The 19,550-nt window shown below is 46.9% G+C and overlaps 4 protein-coding genes across 5 annotated transcripts; 3 read left to right on the forward strand and 1 right to left on the reverse strand.

Moving 5' to 3' along the window:
• Positions 1 to 2,900: 2,900 nt before the first annotated feature.
• Positions 2,901 to 7,740, reverse strand: FOXG_06636 (uncharacterized protein). 2 transcript variants are annotated; one of them, XM_018385322.1, is made up of 6 exons: positions 7,265 to 7,740; positions 6,979 to 7,183; positions 6,674 to 6,913; positions 6,410 to 6,613; positions 4,545 to 6,315; positions 2,901 to 4,483 (listed from the first exon to the last, which is right to left on the reverse strand). In XM_018385322.1, the coding sequence occupies exons 1-6, from the start codon at positions 7,691 to 7,693 to the stop codon at positions 2,965 to 2,967; spliced, it is 4,368 nt and encodes a 1,455-aa protein (XP_018242620.1). In that variant the 5' UTR covers positions 7,694 to 7,740; the 3' UTR covers positions 2,901 to 2,964. The 2 variants fall into 2 exon arrangements, with proteins under 2 accessions (XP_018242620.1, XP_018242621.1); XM_018385323.1 differs by having other exon boundaries at positions 6,674 to 7,183.
• A 1,166-nt stretch (positions 7,741 to 8,906) lies between these two features.
• FOXG_19332 (uncharacterized protein) lies at positions 8,907 to 10,817 on the forward strand (the record flags this gene model as incomplete). The annotated part of the gene is made up of 1 exon (XM_018399545.1): positions 8,907 to 10,817. The coding sequence occupies one exon, from the start codon at positions 8,907 to 8,909 to the stop codon at positions 10,815 to 10,817; it is 1,911 nt and encodes a 636-aa protein (XP_018242622.1).
• Positions 10,818 to 15,303: 4,486 nt separating this feature from the next.
• FOXG_19333 (uncharacterized protein) lies at positions 15,304 to 15,766 on the forward strand (the record flags this gene model as incomplete). Its single annotated transcript, XM_018399546.1, has 2 exons — positions 15,304 to 15,413; positions 15,466 to 15,766. 2 exons carry the CDS (start codon positions 15,304 to 15,306, stop codon positions 15,764 to 15,766), a joined length of 411 nt encoding a protein of 136 aa, XP_018242623.1.
• A 1,511-nt stretch (positions 15,767 to 17,277) lies between these two features.
• Positions 17,278 to 18,809, forward strand: FOXG_06637 (uncharacterized protein; the record flags this gene model as incomplete). Its single annotated transcript, XM_018385324.1, has 2 exons — positions 17,278 to 18,684; positions 18,798 to 18,809. 2 exons carry the CDS (start codon positions 17,278 to 17,280, stop codon positions 18,807 to 18,809), a joined length of 1,419 nt encoding a protein of 472 aa, XP_018242624.1.
• Positions 18,810 to 19,550: the final 741 nt, after the last annotated feature.

Below are 19,550 nucleotides of genomic sequence, written 5' to 3' on the forward strand. Positions count from 1 at the left end.
TCACGCTTTCCGGGTTAAAAGGAGCAAGCCCAGCTCCTCTAAAACCCCCTTTGATATTTTTTTCGGTTATAGTGGCTTGGAAGGCGGCGTGGAAGGCGGGAAAGAACTCAGTCTTCGAAATATAGGTTATAGAGCATCTGATCAGATGCTCTATTTCTCGACCATATGCCTTCTTTAGTGGCCCAAAGCACCCGATATCAAGAGGCTGAAGTAGATGAGACGCATGAGCCGGAATACAGAGCGTGATGATATTATTCTCCTGGCAATATTTCTCAAAAGCGACGGAGTGGTGACTTTCGTGGCCATCAAGGATCAGAAGACGATAAGAACCAACTGATCGGTCAGTTGTGCATCGGTTGAAGTGCTTTAGCCACTCAAGACCTAGTTCATTGTTTGTCCAGCCATTTTGGCTCGTTGCAATAACCCAGCCGTTTGGGAGGGTAGGTTCTTCATGCCAGTTGGCAAGGTGATATTGGCCCGCTCCAATGATAAACGGCTCGATCGCCCAGCCTTCCGCATTAATCGCTTGAATGACTGTAATCCATTCACGATTCCCAGGCTGCACTGATTTTGGTCTTCCAAGCCTTTCTGAACCTGTGACGACCATGCCGCTTGAGATAACACCCATCATAAAGCCAGTCTCATCAAAGTTCCAGATATCCTCTGATTGGATACCATACTTCGCGATTGTGTTCTGTACGAGCTTAAACCAGTTTCGAATAATAGTTGGATCTTCGCATTTGGCCCTCTGGTAGTCATATTTACGAAAGAAATGCGTCTTGAGCTCTGGTTGTCGTTTAACGAAGTTATGAGCCCAGCGCTTGCCAACGGGTGGTGCCTTGCGGTCAGCGAGGAGAGAATTGGCCATTTCTTCAATAAAAGAATGTCGCGGAGGAAACCCTCGCGAATCTAGGTCGAGAATAAAGTGAACTACTATTTCTTCTTCTAGATTAGATAGTCTGCGTGATTTCTGGGTAGTATCGCGTCGTGATTGAATGCCATTCTGGCGGCGACGTAAGGTATTGCGAGGAACTTCATATGTATCTGCAGCGCGTCGGACACTTAGTTTGGGGTTATTTTGAAGGGCCTGAAGTGCAAGAAGCATTCTAGCCTCAGTAGAAGAGTTCGGCATGCTTGGTGGTTGAGAATTATCTGATTAGATAGAAATGTTGCAAGGTGAGGGATTTTTGGCCCACTTACTTGGATGGCCCACTTGCTTATCATGTACGTTAATTGATTTTAATTAATCAGATAATATATTATGTTTTTATTATGATTTATCTTGAGAAGGTTGAGATTTTTGTTGCGCACGCTTATCTGTTGCGCACGCTTATCATGTACGTTAATCTTAAACAGTTTATTATTTAAAGCAAAAACTAGCTAACGTATATGATAAGCAAGTGGACCAGAAAAGTGAGTGGACCAAAAATTAATTTCTTAGCATTTACACCTTGAGATCTAGTATCTTTAATAAGCTTTTAAAAATCAGAATTAACTTACCAGAAGCTAACACTTACAGGGTATATTAAATGGATAATATATTTTATATAACTAAGTGTTTAAAACTCTGAAAAACTTTTACTTAAGAATAAAATTAAAAAATCTTATTCGCACTGTCTTTTTTAAGACTTTTAAATTTTACTAACTAGCTATATTTTTAAAAAGTCCTGGGAAAATACTTACATGCACGATTTTAAGTTAGATACTTAAAAAATATCCCTACTTACATTTTAGACTTAAATAGCATGTTTTAAGAAATTTAAAGTTTAGTGTTTAAGGTAACGTGTTTGATAAGTGAGTGGGTCATCCAAGTGAGTGAGTCAATCTTATTTCCACCTTAAATCCGGGGTTTAAAAAATTCTTTAAAAATTCAAACTAAGCCTAAATTGGCTGTAATTTTAGTAGCCTATATATAAGTCTTAAAATATATTATATAAATTTTTTAAGATTTTTAGAAAAATTCTATATAGCTATAAACGTTAAAACCTATTTATACTGTATTTTATACTGTATAATTAAGCTTTACTATATAAAATAAAATAGCTAAAAATCTTAAAAAAATATTTTATAATAAGGTTAATTATACTATTCTTAAAAGTATTTTTTTTAAACTTTTATCTATTTTGTTTGTTTGTTTGTTTGTTTGTATATTTTTCGTCTGGGTGGCTGTAACGAAGCCAGATCTCCTACTGGAGCAAAAGACGTGCTGAGCTAGCTAGGTACAGGGAAACCCCGCTTCCTTCACCATCCAGCATACCAATGGCACAAAAGGTGCTGTATTTCTCAAGCCCGTCACCCGTCAGCGGGTTCGGGGGCAATCTACTGTCGAGCTTTTTCCACCGACCAGAATTCTCTCACGCATCACTACATCTGCTGACGCAGTCCACAATCTCCAGTAACCAAGTTGTAGCTCGTAGTCGACTGTCGTGGCGGCAGGGAAAAACCTTGGGAAGGAATCAGAGGCCGGCGGTGCGGCTTGCCTTCAAAGGGGAAAAACCCATCGCAATCGGCGTCGTTGATCGGGAGGATGTCGCTACCGATGCCACGGGCACCGTCCTCCGATATCTAAGGCGTTCTGGTTCTGAGGTGCCGCCATTAGATCCGACAAAGGTGTTGTCAGAGAAGGTGAACTCTCCAAAATTCCTTCTCTGAAAACTGCTGTTAGGGAGCCGATGGCGTCCCCGCAGTATTGTGTGGCCGAGTAGCCCGTAGAAAATCCCGCTCCTAACAGTGCACTAACAGTGCGTGCCAAGAAAGAATTTTTACAGGGGAGAGTTGACTTTTATCTATTTTATTTAGAATAAAAGGATACTATAGGGTAGGTTTTTTAATACTATACAGTGCAGTGACTCACTTACTTGTCTGACCCACTCACTTATCAAACACGTTACACAGTATAGTTGGTCCACTCACTTTTCTGGTCCATTCTCTTATCATGTACGTTATACTAAATTAGATCTCGCGCTAATTGCCAGAATCAACATCCTCGAGTTTCCGACGGTTACCTCTATTATAATCGACTTCTGATCCACGACGCTTCCTCCCATCTGTTCCAGTCTGGTATCTCGGGGGTTGCATTGCATTGATAGACTTATGAACTACCATGGGGAAAGACACCATTGGTATTGATTTCGCTGTTTTTCCTAAGTCGTAAAATGGGGGTGCATCTTGGTGTAGGACGATTTTGGCAGTATCGGGCGCGGAGTTAGACTGTGTTACAACCGCCTTGATACTATTATCGACTTTGCAAGTATTTGGAAAGGATAGGATGTCTTGCTTCGCCTGAACTGCACCGGATACGGTATGCTTCATTTGGAGCGCATTATGACTTTCCGTAATACTCATGTCAAGGTGATAGGATGAAGAGCCAACAACAAGGGCTTGCTGCGAGTTGAGTTGCATTCCTTCCACGCTTGTTAAGTATCCCAGTGATGAGGTAGTAGATGAAATTTGCTGCAGGTCCTGTGACCGCGTCCCTCTAACGACAATTTCATGCCCGATCTGCTTCTCGAGGTTCTGGGCTCGGATACGATCATAAAATTCATCGGTCTGGAGATCCACAACTTCAGGGTTCGGTGAATGTCGGGTTCCAATGATAATCTCGTTGCCCGTGGTCGAGAAGTCAACGCTCTCGATTCCGGATTTCTGCTGACATGGCGACCACAAGTTGAAGAGCTGATTTCGTGAAGCCTCGGGTTGATACCGATGTGAGGTATTGTTATTGAAGCTCCAGAGGAAGACAAGCTGACATTGCCCCAGACAAGTCGTGTAAAAGAGAAGCAGGGGTAAGGTTGGATGAAAGCTGCAAGCACGAATGGTCGTCATGCTACCTGGAGGTCGATATTGATTAATGACGGAGCAACTCAGTTTCTGCTGATCTATATAGGTGACCTGCAACTCATATGTTTGAAAGTCCGATGTGGTCTTGATTTGAAATAAAGTAGGGAGACACCGAGACTTTTCTCGAAGCAGATAACGGCCGTCGTGGTTAAATTTGTAACAGTATGACTCTGTCACCCGTAACTGTGACTGGGCTTCACGAGGCAGTCTTGCACGGCTGCTTCTTTTCGTGATGGAAGCTTCAGTGAGCTGAGAATTCTGGCGAAGGGAGACAAATTTGAACGTGGTAGTTGATGTTGCGCGGTCACCATCATTGCCGAGGACGGGAGTGACATTTTCAAGAAAGCAGACGCTTCGAAGAATAACTAGCATATCTAGATTCGGACTGATGGCAATTGGAAACGTAAGGCTCCATTCTTTCTGAACAGTTGTTTTGTTCTGTCCAGTTTTCCGATATTCAAGGGAAGACTGCACGTGCTCAAAAACCTCGTCATCGTTTAGGGGAACTCGAATATCGTGAATTTTGACAGCCTCTAGTGGCTTGGTGTCATAAACTTCGTACTGGGCAACCCAGCCTGAGCATGCCTCCGGCTTAATTAAACCACTTGCTGCGTTCTTGCCCGACACAGCTTCTTGAAACTTTCTGCACCAAAATTAGCAGCTGGAAGTATCTAGTGCGGGATGTACGGTTTTCCATGACGAACCTGCTGGGCCAGACATTGAGACAAGCGAGTCGTTCCGTCTGACTACCCGAGCCTGCAGAGTCGCGGCTACACGTGGCCAGTGGCTCCGAGCCTAGCGTATCGTCCCCGAAACTAGAGGGGGCCATAGAGCTGATAAACACCGCTTTTGTTCGCGCAAGAAACTCCGTCTTGAAAAATGCCGTCACGTCACCCCAGATTTCATGGGGCTTTTTCCGGAGGGTGGGACCCCACTGGGTCTCGAGGTGCGAGAACTCCGAAACAAATCTTTGAAGCGTGTTTGGGAGGTCCCGGAACTTGTTCGGCAGTCGTAAATCACTCACGGATAGTCCATTCACAACGTTGAGCCATTCTAAGATGCCGTCAAGATGCGAGATGTCACTGGCCACCAAATACTGAATTTCTACCCAAGTGTTTAGGGTTAACTTCGTAGAAGTAAATTTGTCCAGTGCTTGAAGAAGCTGGAGAAATGATTTGATATCTGCTGGAGGGAATCCGAGGGCCTCAGATAAGGACTCTTCTAGTAATTTAGCACCCTTCTCGAGATGTATAGGCCAAGAAGTTGCAGCGTAGCAGGCAAATGGGAGATGGTTGAACAGATCACCAGGCCCAATCCCTTGCCGGATATCTCCAGAAAGCGGTTTTGCGGGAACTCTAGATAGCAGATAGGAGAGACATTCTGTAGCAAGATCATTGTGAGCTTGTGAAGGTGTCGGTAAAAACTGTAGAAGAACGGGATTTTGACATTTGGGTTCCTTGAATCCTGACCAAAAGAATTCCACGACGGATTGGTGCACCAAGTGATACTGTCCCCCGATCCTCTCGACAAGACAGCCGCATATCATGATCACAGACTTATGGAAATCTGATCTTTGCGCTTCGGTAGGCGATGGGTCGGATCGTAGACCAGGAGGTTCTGACAACCTGCCAATGCAATAAGTGACCTCCCACAGCTGGTCTTCAGAGAGATATCGAGTTGGAAAAGACAGCCAAGAAAATATGCGTCGTGCAGTGGAACGATATTTTTCGTGTCTCGTAGCGATGTAGTTGAGTATACGGATATACATATCTGTCATTTCCTCCTGTTGCCGGAGTGACTCGATAGCAGTTTCCCGATCCTCAGGACCCAGATCCAATTGGAGATAGTTGAACATCAATTTCGCCCAGAGAATGATACCGTTTGCTCCTCTCATTATTCTTGCCTCAATCCAATCGTGAGAACATCTTGCTGGGAATTGGCTTGGTTTAAATCCTTGTAGTCGATAGCGAATATAGGTTTGAATGTCCAACTTCGCTTTCTCGCGCGTGAGATGAATATGTGGGACACGGTCTAGGCGATCATGCAAGAACTGAATGTTGGGTCTGCTCAGAATAACTGCCTTTGCCTCTGTCCCTTCCTGAGAATGTGCTAGTGTTGTAATGACGTTCTCTGGATCCTCACATTCATCAATCCCATCAAGAAGGAGGACCAAATTTGGGACTCTCAGTGCAATGACATGGAGTAGGGCAATCAGTTCTGCAGATGTGGCGTACTGATGCTCCGATTTGACCATGATAAATGCAAACTGATCTACAATCTCATCCCAGTTTTGAAGCTGTCGGAAAAGCTGCGATACGAGCGTACTCCAAGCGGACCGGAGACATCGGGTCACATCATATCTGAAGGAAAAAAAATGGGACGCTGTAGCATGTGGCTGGTCTTTGGTCCAGGATCTCGTTTGGAGCCTATGCAAAACCTCAGTTGCAAGGACAGTTTTCCCAGTGCCGGGGTTCCCTGTCGTAAGCCAAAATATTAGTATATCTTGTTTCCCTTGCAGGCTTGGTCCGCTTGGAAAGGGGAGGGATGCGTTCTATGGGGATAACTCTACCTTTGATCCAAAGAAGATTTGTGTAGGAAGAGTTGACATCTCCAGAAGCGCTATCAGTTGCTATCCATGTGGTGAAGGTGTTGTCCTCAAGAATCCACTGGGAAGTGCCTGGTAGATGCTGTTGTTTTGCCTCATCATAAGGCCACTTCGCATGCTGATCGGTAGGCGGATTCACCCATTTAGTTATTTCGCGGATCGTGTCATCTAGTAAACGGTATCTAATTAGTACGTACGGGGCTGGAAGGATTTTGCGAATAATCCTACCTCTTTTATTCGTATCCCATCGAGACTTGGATTCCTCAACTAAGGCAAAATACTCTTTGGTCAACTGATGGTGCTGTTCCTGGAGGGATTGTGATTCCATCGCTACTGTCAGTTGCAGAAACTTTCGTTCGTCATCAAAGGCAATTGTGTGTTTTTGCAGCCGGTCCAGGAAGTTCTGGTATCGTATGTGGAAAGGTTGCCACGAGAGCTTCCACGCGACAATTGGGGCGGACTGGAGAGCTAAATGGCGTTGAAGGTTAAAAATAGTATTTGGGTATGGAGAAGCTTTGATAGGCCTTACTTACAACCATCCTTTTTGGTGAAGACTTGTGCAATAGCCGTGAAGAGTTCGAATAGGTCCATATATATGTTTTTCAGAGTGGAGCGAAACCCATCGCTGCACTTGCCCTGTGCCAAGTTGGTAATCTCTTGAAAACGTGGCAGCTTTTGGCCATAGTCATCCAGCAATTCTGACAGTTTGTCAAAAAAAGAACCGAAGTTGCTAGCAAGCTAATGTTCAGTACCCAAGTAGTTAGCTCAGCTCATTTAGGTACAGTAGTGTTAGGAATAGCACTATCCACGGTTCTGTACCTTCAAGATGAGGCGGATAGCACTCCAGACGAGAGCTGCAGCATCTGGATTGGACGAAATTGCAATTCCGATAATATTGAAATAAGGTTCAAGATGGTCGCTGAACCTTTTCAGATTTTCTAGAGGCTTTGCGTAGAGCTTCCTGTTGGATCGGAAAGAGTTGAATTGTTCCGCCTCCTCGAGAAGCTCTGTTGAAGTTCTGCATTGTTTGAAATCTACCTTTGTGTCTGCAGGCAGAGAATCGATGAAGGCATTTTTGGCAGAAATAAATAAATCGTCACTTAGATTATACCCCTGGGGGGAGACTAAAACTGACATGTTGGAGGGAGAATTGATCCCTCGCTGAATCTCAGAACTAAGGCATAAGAGATTCACAGACCGGTTTTTCAGGCCTCGAGGGTAAATATAAGTAAACGGTGAACGAGGCATAGCAGTTGTGACTAGGGCTATTGAACAACCCTTTGGTCATTTTCCAGTTCATTCTTGGTGGCGCAATGTGATGTCAGCCTAATCGGCGGTCAATCAGGCAGCTAGGCACGCATACTAATTTCTGAGCCAATCCAATACAGACTTTCAAGCCATGACACGTAAGCAGCCCTTCCCACCAATAACTATTGCCTCGCCTCATCATAGCCCTGGCGGGGCCTATGCCTTTCCATTGCTAATGAGGGAAATACAGCCCCCGGCGTTCAGCCAGGGCATTCTTCTAAGCAATGCAGAGAGTATCATAGGGAAAGAAAATCCCTCACTACAACACAGAGTTAGGGAAGACCGACGTGTTAGTAAAAACAATTGCGTGTATCCATTGCATTTAATCTGCTTAAAGTACTTTACCTGCAGCATTAGTAAATAGTAATCTACTACTTAGAAAAATTACTATAACCCTGATCCTCGCCTCACACTCCTTTCTCTCCTCTATCTCAGTGTACTACCAGATATAGCTAACTTACCCTGTCAACTGCATCTGCATGGCAACCGTGACTTTCAGCTACCGCCTACAATAGTGGAGACCGAGCTTGGCATCACACGGTAGGCCAACCAACACGATAAAGCTCCGCCACCGCGACTCAAGGCATTGCTGAATATCGCAGTTCAGCTTTCTCAACACTTTACTCCACCACCACCTCCACCATCTCCACCAGCACCATCACCACCATCATCGTCATTATCATCTGGTATAAGTAGCGTTATAATAGGCCCTTTGCGACTTTGACGGCAAGCCACAACGTTCCTCGCCGGCCGAATACCACAATATTTCAGCAGGCGCAGCACCCTACCGCCTTGTTCCAGCTAATGGAGCTTAATGACATTCTCCCTTCAACAACGCTTGAGATCCTTGAAGATATGTCAAATAAGAAACGCTCAACAGACTATGTCTTAGGTTTGAACATTGTCCAGACTTCTATATTCGAGATAGCTGAGTACATCTTTAGCAAATCACGTGGAGCCTGCTCGGAAAAAGGCACGAAATTTGACAATCAGTCAGCTTTCGAATATGCTGGATTTAAACTCGACCCTCCATACATCCAATAAGCAGGATGTCGTTTGTTCCCGATGCGCGTCGATCGATTTTCGTACGGCGTTCAAGACTAGAAGTACGCAGCCTGGCGGTCGTTGTATTTCGAAGTTGGATCATCTGACAATGGTTCCTTCTTCTGCTACATGCCCAATATGCTGCTTCCTTGTCGATATGCGGCCCAAACTCACCCACAGCACCAAGCCTGCTTGCGCCAGTTTCTGCCTTCATGCATTCTCTAACATCCGGACTTTTGCCCTAAATCGGGACTCTTCGGTCACAGATATACCAAACATTGAAGACACAACCTGTCTTGCTGTCATTCGCAGCGATGATTGCCAGTCCAAGGGATCATGGAAGGAAATACAGAAAACTGCAAGAGAGACCGGTTATATCTGTTCTTTGGATCCAATGGCTTCTTCTAGCAGAGGAATTCAAGCCCGCCATATCAATCCACATCGAATCGACTTCGACATCGTTCGAAGCTGGCTAAACTTCTGCAGCAAGTACCATAGAAAGGCATGTTCTCCTGTGATTGAAGGAGATGCCATTTCACTGCGAGTTATCGACTGTAAGGGAGAACGGCTATTTCCTATCATACCAGCACCAAAGGCATGCAAATACGTTGCACTCAGCTACGTGTGGGGTCCGCCTGATTCTCATGAGCCTCTTCGATCACTTCACGATAGTCACATCAACGCAGAATCTATACCGAAAGTCATAAAGGATGCGATCAGTGTCACGAAAGAGTTAAATTTCGAATATTTGTGGGTCGACAGATACTGTATTCCGCAAGACGCTCAGGAGAAACACGAACAGATCCGCCGAATGGACCGCGTATACGCTGGTGCTTACTTGACTATCATTGCCGCTGCGGGTGACGGGCCTTCATTCGGACTACCGGGAGTCCTGGGAACACCAAGGATTCCCCAGAAACTCACACAAACTGGGAGTCTTTGCCTTGTAACCACCCTCAAAGACTCTCATCACCTCATCAAGGATTCAGTGTGGGCAACCCGTGGGTGGACTTATCAAGAAGGCCTCCTTTCGAAAAAGCGACTTGTTTTCACGGACCACCAGGTTTACTTTGAATGCTGTGGCATGCATTGCTGCGAAGCAATCTCCAAACCTCTAGAAATTCTTCATACCAAAAACAAGAACAAGTTCAGGCACAGCATCTCACCTGGATATTTTCCCTTTCGGGTCACTGGACTTCACCCAAAGGACGTTATCCCTTGCATAGAGGAATATTCTACGCGACGCCTTACGTACGATTCAGACACCCTCAATGCTATGCTTGGCACCTTGGAAACTTTCCGCAAGTCTTGTGTTCCATGGCCGTTCAGTCATCATTGGGGGGTGCCTATTCTTCCCGTGCCTCCAGGACGACCCAGTGTAGAGGGGCTTTTTTTTGGGTTTTCCTGGTATCATTTGCAGCCTGCGCGTCGAAGGGTTCAGTTCCCAAGTTATTCTTGGGCTGGCTGGGAGGGTGAGATGAAGTATCTCAGCTACGCGAGGTATATGGATTATTTCCGTGCTGAAAAGCCCTACCTTCACGTGCAGATTGAATCACAGAACGGCACATTCATGGGATGGGACGAGTATCAACGAAGGCCGGCTATTGGACTGCTCGGTCTAGCTCATGGCATCCTAATTCGAGCCAAAGTATTACGGTTCAGAGTCCGGCGTGCGCAGCCCAGTGAACAGTACTCCACGGAATACATTGCCGAACTTCCATTTGCCAAGCCACGATCCAAAGAATCGGTACCATTATACGCACCGATACATCTATCCAAAGATCCAAAATCAAACCCAGATTTTGCGCACAAGTTGGAGACTGAGACATGGGAAGGGATCCTTTTGGGCCCTATTAAAGGGCACTGGAATGGAGGTTTCTCTCTCCCTGCCATTCTAGTTGTCGAACGGTGCGAAGAAACCGCCGAAAGGGTAGGTCTGTTTGGGGAGCTAAAAGATACGTATTTGTATAGTTGGTATCCTGGAGACGAAATATCAACGAAGGAGATAAGCTTAATATAGGCTTCACCGGCCGAGGCTGATTTTGGGCTGGTGTTTATAGAAGGCTTGAGGCTGGCTAGTTCTTGCTAGGAGGCTTGATCGTTTCGTTGTTCGAGGAACCTACTGTAAGCAGTCGTGGTGGTAATTCGACGAAATACAACAAATTTGGCCCGTGCACGTTGCTGGGTCATCCGTGGCGGTCAATAGGCGGACGGGTACCTGTCTTTCTAAAACTGGACGGGTCCCGTCCGAGTTACCATATCTGGTATAGCTTACTCCGCTATCGGATTGGAACTATTTCGAGTGGTTTTACTTGAAGTCCATCAACCGCTAATTTTACTCAAAGCAAATCGCTGACTTTAACTTGTATAGTCTTGATTTATCCGAGCTATAAGCTCATTATAAACTCTACTAAAGTTAGGACTGAACTACAATACAACTCTCCTCCTGTTCCGTGGCAGCATACAAGGCTTCTTGTTCATCGATATCCCGCTGAGCTATCTTCCACAGCTCGCCCATACCTCTTCTGCTTGTAAACAGTCGTCCGTTCTCGGTCTCCTCAGCTACTTGTGCTTCAATTCGATCAGCTTCTGCTTTATCCCAGTCTAAGTAAGCCATCATCTCTTCTTTAGTCCATTCTCTGGGACCCGTCGGGGTCTTGCAGCACCTCCCCATCTGCTTATAATCAAGACACCAGCTGTAGCTTGCTTTTGGGTATCCCAAAGGTAAGCCCATCGCTTTTCGATACTGGCGATTACCAAGCCAGGCTCCTGGGGGTTGAGCCTTATACCAATCCTCTCTAGACTTGACGTATCTCTGATGGATGGCTCGTGGATCGTCATGCCTCAGATGTGTAGTTGGGTTTGAAGCTAGATCTCTCGAATTTAACTGTGGTGGTACCTGCGGTCTACACGTCGATGGCGTAGGTGATGGGTGTCGAGGTTCTGGAGTCGTTATGTGTCGGTCCACCCGCTCTGTTTCGATGGTCAACTGGGATGGCAGATCTTGACAAGTTGATTCATTCTCAAATTCGAAAGTTTCCAAAGTTGTGATTGGTTGCCACTGTATTTCGCCGAGCGTTTTCATCACTGGTGGCCTTGGTTCCTCAGGGGTCGTAAAGGGTATCCACTCAAAGGTTTTCGAACACACCTGCGGCTGGTCTGAAGATATAACTGGCAATGCTCTTAGTTCCGAGCATCGTAGTGGACACTCCTTTGAGTTCCTTGCGTGACCTAGTATATGACATTTGCTGCATAAAGGAGGGTTTCGTATCGGCCTCGCCTTCTCAATGACTTCAAAGCCGCCAAGTTCTCTTCTCACACTAGATAACGGCAAAGACGAATTCGTAGTCACTGGATCGACTCGCTGGCGGGGTTCTAAGAGGGGCCTTCGATTATCTTCCCGAGTCAAGTGCCAATGCGGATGAAAATCTTCGAGTTGTAGAGTCTGGCCTTGAGCTAATAAACCCTCCAGCTTGTGGGCGCAGGGCAGCCCTTGTGATCGTGAGAAAGAACCAGTACAGGCCGATGAAGGAGTAGAGCCTTGATGAAATAGAAGCTTTCGTTGCTGCTCAACCTTTCGCAAAGCTTCATGAGACACCCAACCACGTACTGCACCATAGAGAATACTGGAGAGTTCGATAGGTGTCCTGATCTTCTGCTTGGCTTGGTTCGACTTCAACTCCGCCAGTTGATTAAGTAGTGCATGCTTGATCGATCGCCAAGCTTCGAACAGGTCCAATGTAGATACTTTGAGGTGGCTCTTGAGCAGCCAGTGTATGCCTTCCACCCTTGAAGTAACGACGTTGTCAAAGTGGGGATGTTGATTGACCCACGCCTTCACCAGCTTCTCTTTGTATTGATCAAGCCAGTTTGTCTTGATATATTTGACTTCTTCGATATAATCCGCGATGTATTTCTTCTCAAACTCGGACACACGTTCGTGGAAAGTTTGTTCATTTGGTGAGTTGATGATCGAATGCCAGTGGCCGTAAAACTCATTCCAAGCCTCGATTCCCGGGTTTTCCCCTTGAGTCTGGCGCGTAAATCTCGGCTGGCAGTAGCGAAGAACTGCCTTGTTAGCATGCCAGAGACATAGCAGCGGCCTTGATGATGGGAAGCAAGTATCGACAGCATTCATACATGCTAGGCAGCGATCAGTCAAGATGACAGAGGGATGCCTAATCCTGTGGTTTTCGCACAACGATCGGAATCGATCTAACGCCCAAAAATAGTCTTCTTCACATTCCCCACTCAGGAAAGCGAACGCGACACAGAACGAACGTTGACAAGAGTCGACACCGATCAAGTCCAAAAGTGGCATGCCGTATTTGTTGGTTTTATATGTACAGTCTAAGATTAAGACATCCGGATATGCCTGTAGGTATGCCACTGACTCGGGATGCGCAAATAGAACAGCTTTGACTCGACCGTCTGGACCGGTTTGAAATTGACTCCAACATCCTTCTCTAAACAGCTGATCAGCAAGTGCGTTAATGCTGCTTTGTCCTTGACACACTTCTCGTCTAGCATCTGCAATACGATTGTAGATGTCCTGTTGTGTTGCTATCGTGTCGGTGTTCTGCCGCATGTACGTTCTAATTTCTTTAGGGGCTATCCCAGCGTTGGCAAGGCCAGTCAGTTGAGACAGGTGCTCCTTAGACAGTGTTCGAAGTACCGGGTGGGCGGTGGTGTCTTGGCTTGGTTCATGGTTATGTAGTGAGAATCGGCTGTCAGAACGGTGCCGCAGAGTCCAGGTACTTCTATCATTATTTTCCTTCGCAAGTACAGAGAACTCGCAGCCTGTTGTTCGAGTTGTCGTCTTACGTTGGCGTTCTCTGGAAACGATTGGATGGTTACGGCGACGATCACACATGTACGTGATCGTCCTCCTGCCGGTTTTCTCCTTGGTTGACCTTCCAGTTATGAACGCATAGCCCCTGGTCGCTGCCCAGGCGTTGATTGCCTCGAATAGAGCCTCCCGTGACTCATACTCGCCTTCAGGAGGGAGACAATCACCAGGAAACGGTTTCGGACTTTGAGATTGGTTGACGTTCATAGCGAAGCAGTCGTCGTTAGCCCGTAATCTCGACACGATTAGCAGCGAGTGCAGTAGAACGCGACATTCGAGATGGCGCGAGAAGGAGACCGATAGCGGAGTGAGCTATACCAGATATGGTAATTGGGACGGGACCCGTCCCATTTTAGAAGGACGGGTACCCGTCCGCCTATTGACCGCCTACCAATTACCACGGGTAATGGGCCCAATACCAACTTTTGCGGCCCGTGCACCTTCCCCTTTTGGATCTTTAGGAGTTTGGGTCAATACAAGAATATTTGGTCCGTGCCCTCTCTCCAACTACCCAGGATCCCAGCGCTGATTCCCTGTCAACGCGAATAAAAAGCACCTTTCGTATGGCAAAGGGTGCGCCGGAAACTCAATTGTAATGAATGCAATTTGGGAGCTTTGGCGCCATGTCTCCTATTTCCATGGTCTCATGAGACCTACTGTACTAATTACCCCGCGTATCAGGTCCTGATACCCAATTTGATGGTCCGTGCCCTACTCAAGAATTATCATCAGAAACGCATTGCCCTTCTGCAACTGCATAATTCGGGTCGCCAGATGTCTGTATCAGTTTCCATGGAGAGATAATTGCAGCCTGAAGAGTTTTGGGCGCTATGGGTCTTCGCCTGCAGAAGATAGGGGCTAACAGGGTCTACTGGGGTATGTCTTGCTTCCTTGATTATTGGGAGATCACTGTATGGCTGCATGGCAGCTAACAAACCAAACTTCGGACGGCAGGGCCTGCCGATGATCCGGCGAAAATAAAATCATCTGGAGGTTCTCCAATTGGTACGGGTAATAATTCAGAATTAGCGATATCCATAACGAGGCCTTCTACCTGCAGGTTCTTGTTGGCTCGAATACAGAAAAATCAACTAACACTCGAAGCGGCACGTCAGTCTCATCGGACGAACGGAAGTATATTATTTGCGAGAAGATAACATATGAGAAGAGATGACAGCAAGGCGCAGTAAGCAGCACATAGCGTATCCATAAAAATAAAAAACTCTGTTATGCTTACCAAATATGACGAATGCTAACCCTTATGGTGACTATCTCTTGCATAGGGTATATGTGCTTTCTATGTTGTCTCCTTCCCTCTTCCTTGAGAAAAGAACAGTCACGCTGTGATTCATTGAAATATAACTGTTGGCTGCATGGCCCTACCAGTATGGATGAAAAGGGAAACGGTTGCATATTTTCACCCCTCGTTAGGCAGCAATACATTATGAGTGCAGTGCTGAGAAATTCACCCCGCACTTTGGTTGCCGACTCGAACAAAAAGCACTCTCGCCCTGCGATGCAGAATTTGCGGATGGTCCGGAAGCTTGACATAACTTAAAAGACTTAGGAAGCCGATTTCACCAGTTTTCGTCTTTCAATCAACATCGCTACAGCTTATGGTTGTGACTGTGACGATAAATATAGAACGGAGACCAAGATGAGCTTCGGTTTCAGCGTTGGAGACTTTATCACGGTGATTGAGCTTGCTGCTAAAATTCGCAAGGAATTTGCCGGTGCACCAGGCCAATTCAAGGAAATAACCGATCAGTATGGATTCCTATGATTGGTTTGGGCATTGTTGAGTTTTTACATCTGACAGGACCCGACTTCTCTACAATTCTCTCGGAGACGTAGATACCATTCCAGACTGGGAGCTCAGCAGCAAAGAAGCAGACGAGTTAAAAGAGATCAAGAAAGGCTGCTGGGAGGTTCTCAGGTCGTTGGAAAAAACACTCAACAAGTATACCGAGCTACACTCAGGAAATCAAGATGTGAGAAAGAAGGTGAAGAAAATTTGGAAGAGGCTTATGTGGGAGCCGGACGACATACGCGATTTACGGAGCCGCATGACAGAGAATGTTGCACTCCTGAATGCCTTCTACGGAAAGCTTTCCAAGTAGTTTATAAGTTGCCTCCCATACTGACCACAACTAATCCGTGTTCAGTGAAACATCTCGGGCTACGAAAGCCGGCGTGGATCGTCTCAACCAGTTCCAGGACAACCAAAAGCGCCGCGAAGAGGACCAGAAAATTCTAAACTGGCTGACAGCCATTGATTATACTCTTCAGCATAACGACTTTATCAGCCAGCGAGAGGAAGGAACGGGACATTGGCTCCTAGAGTCGACAGCATTCCAGGAGTGGCTGGAGACTAGCACAGAAACACTATTCGCTCTCGGCATGCCCGGCGCAGGAAAGACGATTCTTACATCAATCGTAGTTGATGAGCTTTTTAAACGGTATTCCGATGATGATACGATTGGAATCGCCTATATATATTGCAATTTCCAGCGGACGCATGAGCAGAAGGCTACTGACCTTTTGGCGAGTCTTCTGAAACAGTTAGCTCAACGGCGGCCTACTCTACCGGATAGTGTAGGGAAGATGTATAAGCGACATCACAGGTATCAGACACGGCCCTTATTCGACGAAATCTCGACAACCTTACAGTCAGTATCTACTCTATATTCGAGAGTCTTCATTGTTATTGATGCACTGGATGAATGCCAAGCATCCGGTGGCTGTCGAAGTAGGCTTCTAAATGGAATTTTTGATCTTCAGGAAAATTCTAAAGCAAAGATTTTTGCAACTTCGAGGGACATCCCGGAAATTAGCGAGAAGTTCCGAAAGAGAAGGTCTCTGGAAATTGAAATCTATGCCCATGATGTAGATGTGCATAGATATCTTGATGGCAATATGTTCCAGATGCAATACTCTGTGGGGTGCAATCCGGAACTAGAACGGGAAATCAAGACTAGGATTACCCAGTCGGCGCGGGGAATGTGCGTCATCCCTATCTATCTTTGATATAAAGCACTGATGTACTTCTAGGTTCCTCCTCGCTCAGCTTCTATTTGATTCCTTGGTCGGGGCAAAGTCCCCGCCGGATGTTCGAGCGGCTCTGGCCAATCTACCCACTGGAACGGATGTGGATATATACGATCGTGTGTATAAGGATGCAATGGTGCGAATTGAAGGACAGGCTAAACTTCAGACAAAAGCTGCTAAGCAGGTTTTATCATGGATCGTTAATGCGAAGCGGCCACTCACTACGTTAGAACTTCAGCATGCTCTTGCGGTTGACCCAACTGTCCTGAACCTGGATACGGACAGATTACCCCAGATAGAGCATATGCTTTCGGTGTGTGCGGGTTTGGTTGTGGTCGACAAAGAGAGTAACATCATCCGCCTGGTTCATTATACAACGCAGCAGTACTTTGTACGATCGCAGGAGTCTTGGTTTTCGGGTGCGAAAGCTGAGATTGCGACAGTTTGCGTTGTCTACCTCTCTTTCAATGTTTTCAGCAGTGGCCAATGTTCAACAGATGTGGAATTTGAGGAACGTCTTCAATCATACCCATTCTTCGATTACGCGGCGCGAAACTGGGGACATCATGTTCGTGATATCTCCATGTCAGGAGATGAGGAAATTCTTGCGCTAAACCTTCTTGAGAGCCAAGGCAATATTTCAGCATCAAGCCAAGGAATGTTGGCTACCAAACTTTGGGAACGGCACCCAGATTACAGCCAACAAGTACCACTGCACGTATCGGGGCTACATTTAGCAGCATATTTTGGGCTGGATCAATTATTGGCTACCCTGTTGTGGCGAGGTCACAGTTACAGTTGCAAAGATTCTGACGGTCGTACAGCTCTGTCATGGGCAGCCGAAAGTGGCTACGAAAAAGTAGTCAAACGACTGCTTGACAGTCCTATCGAGAAGGACTGGAGGGATAACAACGGCCTGACGCCACTTTCATGGGCTGCTTGTAGCGGGCACCACACAATTGTCAAGCTGCTACTCCAGCAGGATGTTGAGCCAGATCCTAAAGACAGAAACGGCGAGACCCCACTTGCCAAGGCAGCTTGTCGAGGTTATGAGGAGATTGTGGAACTGCTACTTGCTACTCGTCTCGTTAACCCGGACATCAAGTACAGGACTGGCGAAACACCCCTGTGGTGGGCGGCTTACAACGGACACAAGGAGGTAGTGAAGCATCTACTCACCTTCGACAACGTCAACCCTGATTCAATGAACATTGAGCATCGTACGCCATTATGGGCCGCAGCCTGCTCTGGAAGTGAGGATATTCTACAATTATTATTGGATAAAGGTGCCAATCCTGACCCTAAAGACATCTGGGATCGAAGTGTTCTGTCTCATGCCGCCATGTCTGGCCATGAGACCCTCGTCAGTATCCTCCTCGCCAACCCTAAAGTTAACCCGAATTTTGGCGATGAAGAAGGCAAAACTCCTTTATATTATGCTACTTCATTTGGACACCGCAACATTGTGCAAGCACTCCTCGCTGACAGCCGGGTGGATCCAGAATCCAGAACCAAATGGGGTCGGACACCTGTCTGTTCTGCGGCGGAAAATGGGCATGACGAGGTTCTCAAGCTACTGACTAAGAAAAAGATCAAGCTCGATGAGAAGGATGATGATGGCAGGACGCCTCTATGGTGGGCTGCTGCGCACGGACAAGACGCTGTTATCAAGTTGTTCTTGCAGCAGGGAATCGACCCAGTAACCATAGACAACTTTGGTTTCACGCCACTATCGGTTGCGGCCGGTAAGGGGCATGAAGCTGCCGTTGAACTGTTGCTTGCTTATAACCAATTCAGCCTAGAATCCCAGGACAAATGGGGCGCGACGCCATTGTTTTGGGCTACGGTCAGCGGCCATGAGTCAGTCATTGAGCTTCTTTCCAAGGAGTTTCAGGCCAATAGGGCACAAGAGCTTGATTTGGCCCCATTAGTGAAGCTCTCTCTTGAGGTTGAGGACGAATTCGTCAAGTTCCTACTTTCGGAGACTGCTGTTCGTGCGTTGGTGTTGGTTACAAGCCAATGCGACCCTAGTACTCTTGATGACCTCCTCATGAAGTACCCAGAATGGCAATATATAGCCTCGCCACTAATTCAAATTTTCAGCGTTTCCAGTAGCACATGTTAGGTATGAGAATAGGAAAATAGCGCAATTATTACTATTTTTAGTCTAAATGCAAGCGTTGTTCCTTTTTCGTGGCGCCTTATCTTATGGTGCGGGCGGATTCTGATGCTAGAGCACTTCTTTGAGTGTGACCCGTACGACTCCGAGGACTCGACTTGCGACACGAGTTTTGCGGCTATCGATCGGTTCCAGAAGGGTCATCGCGATTGGCTCGCAACCGGCTCATACACACCGTTCAGCGCTATTATTCAGTGGATGACGTACGGACGGGGCTACCGCAATCAGGAAGGTGGGCAAGCGAGGGTGCTATGGGACAGTGATGGCACGACTCTCAACTATCTGGGCGATAAGATCACCGTGGACAGCTTTCAGCAGACGGCGCAGGCGCTCGTGCGGGAAGCCGAGGGCTGGCTCGACAAACTTACGGGCGGACAATGGAGTCAGATCCGCGAGACGATAAGGCTACGGGACATCGCCGATAGCTTGGTGTTCGAGGGCCCAGGGCGGTCATTCGCGACGAACCGGAAGAATGCATGGCTGAAGCCGGGTGCCGAGAAGTTGACAAGGCTGGTAGGCGCGACGCTGTGGAAGATCGTCGATGCAGGGAACGGCGGTAGTCGGGTCGAGTGCCGGAGACGGGCGATAGAGGAGTATCTTGGTTGGCTGCGGCAGTTCCGGTCAAGCATGTTCCCGGTTGTGCATGTGTGGGGGGGACAGCCCGGGCGAGGTCCGGA

This window comes from Fusarium oxysporum, chromosome 3 (assembly GCF_000149955.1).
Source record: "Fusarium oxysporum f. sp. lycopersici 4287 chromosome 3, whole genome shotgun sequence".
NCBI lineage: Eukaryota > Fungi > Ascomycota > Sordariomycetes > Hypocreales > Nectriaceae > Fusarium > Fusarium oxysporum.